The 8,437-nt window shown below is 44.6% G+C and overlaps 2 protein-coding genes across 8 annotated transcripts in view; both read left to right on the top strand.

Annotated features, from left to right (window-relative positions):
• LOC116698685 (methyl-CpG-binding domain protein 3) overlaps nt 1–3,292 on the top strand; it is a 4,386-nt gene extending 1,094 nt beyond the window's left edge. For 2 of the 3 annotated variants that reach the window (XM_032530745.1, XM_032530743.1), the window contains exons 2-6: nt 298–463; nt 739–876; nt 1,215–1,305; nt 1,402–1,579; nt 2,079–3,292. In XM_032530745.1, the coding sequence (XP_032386636.1) occupies nt 298–463; nt 739–876; nt 1,215–1,305; nt 1,402–1,579; nt 2,079–2,232 (727 nt within the window). In that variant the 3' untranslated portion in view covers nt 2,233–3,292. The remainder of the gene's footprint in view (nt 1–297; nt 464–738; nt 877–1,214; nt 1,306–1,401; nt 1,580–2,078) is intronic. The other variant, XM_032530744.1, reaches the window with a different exon arrangement.
• Nucleotides 3,293–5,551: 2,259 nt separating this feature from the next.
• LOC116699431 (RNA-binding protein MEX3B) overlaps nt 5,552–8,437 on the top strand; it is an 8,749-nt gene continuing 5,863 nt past the window's right edge. The window contains exons 1-3 of one of the 5 annotated variants that reach the window (XM_032531983.1): nt 5,552–5,842; nt 5,962–6,087; nt 6,622–7,181. In XM_032531983.1, coding sequence (XP_032387874.1) covers nt 6,692–7,181 — 490 coding nt within the window. In that variant the 5' untranslated portion in view covers nt 5,552–5,842; nt 5,962–6,087; nt 6,622–6,691. Of the gene's footprint in view, nt 6,088–6,621; nt 7,182–8,437 lie in introns of all 5 variants that reach the window. The other 4 variants (XM_032531984.1, XM_032531982.1, XM_032531981.1 and 1 more) reach the window with 4 other exon arrangements.

The following is an 8,437-nucleotide window of genomic DNA, read 5'->3' as shown; positions in this document are numbered from 1 at the left end:
CTCCAGCTACCAGTCCACCACCATACTGTGGTCCGTTGGTGGACTTGAACCGGCGTTACTCCGGTTCCCAACCCAACTCCCTACTGACAGAGCTAACCCAAATCAGGGACAATCAGACGTCACAGCTTTCATATTATATGTTACGTGCAGTTAGGTGATCTCAGAGAACTATGCACGAGAGCCAATTATTTAGAATAACCGTGTGGGTGTCCAGACCCATAACTGCTTTAATGCTTTGGTTACTGAAAATGTAAATCTTGTTATGATGATGATGAGTCTTCTGTTTTTACTTTCTAGTGTACCTGTTAAGCGCATTTTCAACAAGCCCCAGATAGTCCGCAGTCTGGGCAGCAACCTCCACACAGATGTGAATTCCAGCCACCCCCGGGCTGGATGGTCGCTCCTGACCAAAGTGCAGCGCAGCAGGCACAAGCATCTCTATGACATCAATCATCAAATCAGGGTGAGAACGTTGTATTCGTGACGCAGTAACGACTGTGCTGTGCTACCTGAAGGGACAATTATTACATTAGTATACAGTGCCCATAAATCATATTCCCCTCCTATTTTTATGTTATGGTTTGGTTATGGTTTTAATTATACTTTCTGACAATGAACAATCATACAGCTGTGTAGATTTGTACAACTTCTCACAAAAGTTGTATTTTACAATGAAATAAAATTGGTCAAAGCTGGTTAACAGAATTTCAGCCAGTTATGTTCTTGTCTCTCTGAAAGGCAAAGCCAGATTTAAACACAACACTACCAGTCCGACAGACAGCATCCATCTTCAAACAACCAGTGACCAAGGTAACAAATCACCCCAACAACAAAGTGAAGACAGACACACAGAAGGCCGTGGACCAACCGAAACAAGTAAGTCCGAGGGCAGAAAACATGCACATTTCAGCTCTTAAAACTTTCTTTAGGCTCCCTGTACTTTTTAGTGTTCTTAAGAAACGATTACATCACCATTAATGTAATAGTTGGGCATGTGAGTAAAAGAAAATGGGTGTACCTTTTAAGTAGCTGGCCACTATAAAACCTGGTGTCTTAGTGTTCTGTTTTTGGCTTTGCTGTTATGTAAAGAGTGCTAAAGGCTTGATTCAACCTAGTTCAATATCCTTGGAAATTATATAATGATGCTCATATTTAGTTTGTGGACAAATGTGCTCAGAACTTAACAAGGATATTTTGTTTTCTTCAATCTTCAGCTATTCTGGGAGAGGAAGTTGAGCGGGTTAAATGCATTTGATATTGCGGAGGAGCTAGTGAAAACTATGGATCTTCCAAAAGGCTTACAGGGTGAGTGTAACCAAAACAAATAAGACAACCTTGTGTAAGTCGGAGCTGGAGTGTTTTAGAAGCTTGACTTGTGCTTCCCCGTTGTCCTCGGCCTAGGTGTTGGGCCTGCGTGTTCAGATAAAACGCTGCTTTCTGCCATCGCCAGTGCCCTGCACACCAGTCCGGCGCCTGTCACTGGACAGCTCACCGCCGCAGTGGAGAAAAACCCTGGAGTCTGGCTGAACACATCCCAGCCCCTCTGCAAAGCCTTCGTAGTGACTGATGATGACATCAGGTAAGATGTTTACACAAACAACACTGGAGGGGTGATCCATATCTAAAAAACCAAACTACTGGATCTGCCTAGAGCCACTCTGGATCTGCCGTAACCGATCGTTTACGTTTGGTTGTGATTTGGTTTGATTTTTTTAAATTATTATTATGGCAACAATCCAAAAGAATGACAGATACTGTCTAGAATATTCTCCAGAATAATCTCAAAGGTACTGTATGCTGAAAGCATAATATGGCAAATTCAAGCCGAATCCGGCACGAGGCCCAAATCACCAAACGTGCGTTTGTAAATCGCGCTTCAGAAACATTTGTGGCATTGAAAGAAGTTTGCGTAAACTTATTAATGTGTTAACTTTGGCAGCCATAATTCTATTTCTATATATGTTCCACTACTTGGGGAAGTAACTCGGGTCCTGTCATCATCGTTGTGTCTTTGCCATGAAATGTCTTGTTCATTATAGCCGCCTTATTTATTCCTTTTCCCCGTCTGTGCCTCTTAGGAAGCAGGAGGACCTGGTGCAGAATGTGCGGAGGCGGCTGGAGGAAGCCCTCACAGCCGATATGTTAGCTCATATAGAGGACACCGCTGCAGACGCAGCAGCAGCCAACAAAGTGGAGGCGAAGGGTGAACAGGTGGACAAGGAGGAATTATAGCCAAGGTACTCATAACTGCAGTGCTGGTACCAGTGTTGCTGAATCCTTATTTTAATTTGTATTGGTTCACCCATTGCCTGTGTTTAGCCTCATCGTTAGGAACTACAGTTCATGTAACGTGTCTCTTTCTCATCTCTCCCACAGGCTTGTTTGACGTGTTTGCTGGTAAACTTTCATTTTCAAATAATTGGCTCCATGAGGATTTTGTTTACCCTATTAACTGAAATAGACCCTAATTGCAGACATTCTGCAGATTTTGTTTACCTTAACAAAGACTGTTTTCTTTTTGTATTTTTCCTTACATGTGTCAGTGTAATCCTGGATGGGTGCTTTTCAATTTTCAGTTCATTTTTTACCTCCACTAATGTATGGCAACTCTCTTTAGACTCTCTATACTGTTCAGTGGTTTCAGGAATGACATTTCACTAGTGATACTATAGTGAGTCAAAGGAAATTCTTGTTCCTGAAAGTAGTTGTACTTTTAAGGCAGTTTACGGCCGTTGTGGATGACGATGATGCAGTGTTACATTTAGTTGACAGCTGTCAAAGTTAAAAACACAAACCTGATGTATGTGATGTACCTGACGTGCGTGTGTATGTGTGTTGAATGTATCAGTTCATGTTGATGTTGTGTGTTTCTTTTTTAACATGTTGCTCTTTTATATTTTACTCTGGCACTATAGGTAGTGTGTTTATTTAGAAGCATAAAAAGGTTGCAGTAGTTTACATGCACACAGCCATCTTGTGGCTGTGTATAATCACATTTAGTTTGTTTGATTTGATTGTTTGACAGTTCAAAGCAGTGTTATTTTTCACAATAACCTTTTGAGTTTACATGGTTTTGGAGTTTAAGTCATGGTATTTGTAATTGACAAAATAATTTGTACTGTTTTGCCAGCTACATTTGAATTTAATCAGTAATCAGAGAGTGTGTACCCTCAGAAAAACCAATACAACACTGATGTACCTCATAACAAGATGTACTGTACCTCATTACAAGATTTATTATTTGTCTCTGTACCCCTGTGTTGATTTCAAATAAATGCAGCTCTTTCATGACTGATGTTTTCTTTGTCATTATCATTCATATATCTAGGAGGTTGTGGTAGGTGGACATGTTTTTAGATTTTGTAATTAAAGGTTGTGGTCTTTCTTTAAAAGGAAGCTTTATGATTGTTCAAGTATATCTAAAAACAATGCTGGACTTGTTATGTATATTGACATTATTCCCTGCAATGATTACTCCTTTACAAAACCCACAGTCCATGTTGAGAGCGGTATCTTAATGGGGTAGGGGCATAGGACCAGGACTTCAGCAGGGGAGTAGGGAGGGGGTCAAGGGAGCAGGTAGGGGGTTTGGAAGACCTGATGAGTTTGGAGATTTCAGGAGGGTGACCTGGTCAAACTGGGAGAGGAGGCAGTGTGGAGGAGGGGTCGGGAGGTCAGGGGGGGTGGGGAGAGGAGGGGCCTGGATATGTGATGTCTCACCGAGACTTAGAATGAAGCTGGCTTAAAAGTAAGATTCCGTTTTAGAGTAGCCTGAAAAAGAGTAAAAAATACTACTTTAACAGCCTGAAAAAGACACACTGTATTTGTGATGTAACGCACAGACTTGGAATAAAGCTGGCTTAATAGGAGGATTCCTTTTGTAAGGTAGCCTGAAAAAGAGTAAAATCTGGCTTTTATCAGCCTAAAAATGATTTCAAATATAGCTTTCCTTGGTCATTTAAGCCTTTAATTTTAAAATCCTGCATCAGAATGTTCCAATATTACCTGAAAGACACACTGGATATGTGATGTCTCACCCAGACTTGGAATGAAGCTGGTTTAACAGGGGGATTCCTGTTTACAGTAGCCTGAAAAAGAGTAAATAAATGGCTTTAACAGCCTGAAAAAGGTTAGGTTTAGGCGGGGGTCGGTGAGGATGGGGGAGAGATGGGCAGACTTGGCAGCAATGATGGCGTCTTTGTGGGCAGTGAGGTGGAGTGAGGCCTTAATGATGGACTGTGAGAGATAATTTCTTTGTCAGACGTTCAAGTTGGCGGCCAGTTTGTTTTATAATCCAGAGTGCAGGTGTGTACCAGGTCGAAGAGGTGTTAAAAGTGACATTTTTTGTTGTGAGGGGGGGCAGAGTGTTGAGGGAGGTAGACAAGGTGGAGTCGAGGTGGTTTGTGAAATCATCCGGTGAGGTCAGAGGGTCAGAGAGAGGGTGGGGATCGATTGATATAAGTCTGCGGAAGGTGATTTCTCTGAGGAGGCGGGGGGCGTGGGGTTGGAGAAGGAATGGTGAACCGTATCAGTTTGTGGGCGGAGAGGGGGACGAGGCACGGATTCGAAGGTCGAGCACCGGTTGGTTTGTGGAGCAGACCAGGTTGAGGATGTGTCCTTTATCATGGGTGGGGAATGTGACATGTTGGGTGAGAGTGAAGTTGTCCAGTAAAATGGGGAATTCTGATGAGAGCTTGCAGGTGGGGGAGTCCATGTGGATGATTAAGTCACCAAGTACTTCTAAAGTAAAAAAAAAAATTAAAACCTTTTTAGTATTAAAATACTTTGGTGTCATTATAAACAAGAAAACACAAAGAGGGGTTAGGTGGGCATCTCTCCACAGCCAGTATAGACAGGAGGAACAATTACAGTAATCAATATGTCCATGTGAGCTTTTTTGTAGAGTTTTTGCAAGATATCTCGGTGCCATATGGCTGTGCTTCGGCTGTGCTTCCACCCAATATAGTCCCAAGTAAATATGACTAGGAAATCATCTTAATCTGCATTGCTATCTGTACTCGTATCAGGCAATTAGTTTTTTTTTTTTTTGGCTCACTTACTCACAACATGCTAACCGGCCACATAGGATTCCATTCACTACGCTAAGCTAACTAGTGGCAAGCTAACTGACTAAAACCATGCATGCACTGAGACAAAAAAATGCATTGCCCCCCCCCCCCTATCTTCAGCTAGAGGAGACAGTGATAACCCCTATTTCAACAAACGGTGGAGTATTCCTTTAAACCTGGAAAAATGTGAACCTTTCATTTTAACTCATGAAACAAGAAAATGTTGTGCATTTAATAATACTAATTTCATATTTAATACCTATTGCCCTTCAGGTTTTTTTTTTTGTTAACCTAAAAAGCACAAATAAATGGACACACGCGCACACACATTGCATGAGCATCATTGAGTGCTGTTGTTGGACCACCCAAAACACCTCATTGGTAGCCATGATGAACACACCCAATTATGACAACGTTTTTTTTTTTTTTTTTTAAAACATGTATCAATGCGTTAACAGTCTGGATGCAGAGAGGATAGGGGAAGTAAAATAGTGCCCTGCAGCAGACTGACAGACACAATCGGCAGTGACAGCGGCGGTGGCTCGCCGTTGATGCTCTCCGCTTGCTGCATGTGGCCTTTGAACTCATTGTTGTGTCGCGGATGACGTCAGTGCCGTGTGCTGGAGACGGAGCGGCGTGCGCCTGGCGAGACAAAGGCGGAGGACCGACCCGGGTCAGGCAGGCAGCAGCAGAGAGCCGAGAACCAATGTGTATGTGTGTTTTTTTTAACTGAAAACTGCTAACCTTGGAATTGAGCGACGGTCTCCCTGACGGTACGCAGAATGAAGACCCAGTGACACTCCCAGGAATATGCTTTGACTCTCAAGAAAGAGACAAAAACAGAGCTCTCTTTTCGTTTTTTTAACGTTTTTCTCCTACGCCCCCCATTTAGCTTGCTACTAGTTAGCTAACCCACTAGCGTAGCACAGCGCACAGTACTCCTGGCTGCTTCTCATCTTCCCCTTAAAGAATTGGGCGACAACAGAAGACAGGAGCTCGTCGACAAAGGCAAGATAAAGTAAGTTATTGTGGCTTTCGCATTTGTTTAATTTTAAAAATCAACGCGGCTGCATTTGAAAATGAGCACAAGTTCGACTGTCAGAACAGAGCTAACCAGCTAGCTCTGGTGCTCCCAAACAAAGGGGTCGACAACGTGACTGAGTGCCGACTATGTGGAGCTAACCTGTTAGCTTGGCTGTTGAAGCTAACAACAGCTCATATCCCTCTTTTATGTTTTATTTTTTTTTATTCAGTCAGTACATATACGAGTGTCTGAAGTTATTGCCACAAATGTTCGTATGTGTGCAGGCGTACACGTTGTGCACTTGTGTTAAAGCGGACATGCTTTATGACAAAACAACCTCCTGGATGGTTTCAGGTGTCAGACAAAAAGCAACAACAGACAAAGCAAGGCGCCCAAATCAACACTGCTAATGCGTGCTGTTGTAGCTGAATGATCGGTGGCTCCACTGGGCACATCTCCGGCCTGGTTTTGAGTGTTTTATGATAAACAAACACTTGACTTTTTTTGTTATTTCCTTTTTTTTTTTAGTTCTGAAGAAGGTGAGCTCTCTCCCATCAAACAGGCATTCGTGATCTGATGTGAGATCCACGGAGAGACAATGCCTAGCCCTTTATTCCACCCCGAGATTATGGACCACGACGTGGTGATCAGCAGCCAGCACAACGGGGTTGGTCTGCCCCGAGAGACAGACCAGGAGTCCCGGGAAGAGGACCATCATGATGCGCTCCGCTTCGCCCTGGACCAGCTGTCACTCATGGCTCTGGAGAAGGTGGACTGTGGTAGCGGAGGCGGCGGGCTGGTCGACACTCTGGATGGGACCCAGGGTCCGGGCTCCGAGGGTTGCAACGGAGGGGGCTATGTGGATCTACAGATGCTGGAGCATCCAAACGGGTCCCGGGACTCGCCGACGTCCTGCTCTCCATCCCCGGAGTACTACGGCTCGGGCGGGTACCACATGGCCAGCTCGCATTCCATGCTCCACGGGGAACAAAGCTCCGTCCTTTGCAGCAGGAAAAGAAGTGTCAACATGACTGAATGTGTACCTGTCCCCAGCTCTGAGCATGTGGCGGAAATAGTGGGGAGACAAGGTAAGAGCATGAGTGTGTGCGATGCTACTTAGTTAGTGAGGAAGTAATTGGTGTTTATGGTGAGCTTGCAGGATGCATGCAGCCTGGCTGTTCTTTGTTTGGGTGGCAGTCTGGTAAAGGAGGATCTCTGAACTTTTACAGCGTGAGCCTAGTCCTCTGATCGGACTGCCCTCACTGTCTGGGTATTTAATGTCAGCATAATGCATACTTCACTTAATAAGTACTATATTTATATTCAATTTTTAACAACATTTAGACAATAGACCTGGAGGGAAGGAGGGAGAGAGAGGGGTTGAGGAGGAGGGGGAGGGGTGGGAGAGGGTCAGACAAAGCGGCAGATTGTCGGGAGTCTGGACATGTCTAGCAGCCTGCATCAAACAAAGGAAATATACCGAAATGTGCTGATTTTACATATCCCATATACTGAGAGTCAGTGTCGACCACTGGACTCGCATTTCTACCTCATGTGTGTGTTTCTGGGAGAGTATAATTGTCCTCGCTGAGCGGATTTTAAGCTGAAACGGAGCAGCAGACGCACAAACACGGGACTGGGCGGTGTTACGCCCTGCACCCAGCTCTGTCTGCCGCTGCCGCCGCTCGCATACGAGCCGCCACGGTTCCTACACGGCTCTTTTCTTTTGTCTTTTTGTCCACACATGTCCTCCGCTTTAGATAGACTGAGGTTGTAGTTTTGGCTCGACGGTCGCGGCCGCGGCGGCGTTACGGCATTGTTCTCTTTGTTTGAAAAAGCCATGCTTTCTGCTTCCCAGGATGACATCACACACCGCGCGCCCTATTGGTCGCCGAGGCTCGAGCGTCCATATTTAAAGACACAGAGCGCCCGGTTGGTGCTGGCGGAGGAGCATGAGTTGACACAAGCAGTGCATCCGCTCCCGGCCTCATGTTTGGGGCAGACGGGCTCGTCACGAATAACCTGCAGAACCGCTGCTCTCGCTGCTACGGACATGTTGTTATGATGCGAACATGTTCAGGCGGTGCACCGTTAAAGCATTTGAACCGTAGTGACACGGTGTTGATTTTTGAACGGTTGTTATTGAGGATTCCGTGCCAAGCATTTTGATTCATTGTTCATTTCTATATTCAAAAATGTATCGGAACAGATCTCAAATGTTGGTGTATAGAACAAGTTGCCAGTTAGTTAGCCACACTTGGTTAACCCTCCTGTTGTCCTCGGGTCAAATTTAAACCCCTTTTTAATAATGTCCATATCTGAAATATGAGTTTCTTTTTAACCA

Source organism: Etheostoma spectabile, chromosome 12 (genome assembly GCF_008692095.1).
Source record: "Etheostoma spectabile isolate EspeVRDwgs_2016 chromosome 12, UIUC_Espe_1.0, whole genome shotgun sequence".
NCBI lineage: Eukaryota > Metazoa > Chordata > Actinopteri > Perciformes > Percidae > Etheostoma > Etheostoma spectabile.
This window is presented reverse-complemented; position numbering and strand designations above follow the sequence as displayed.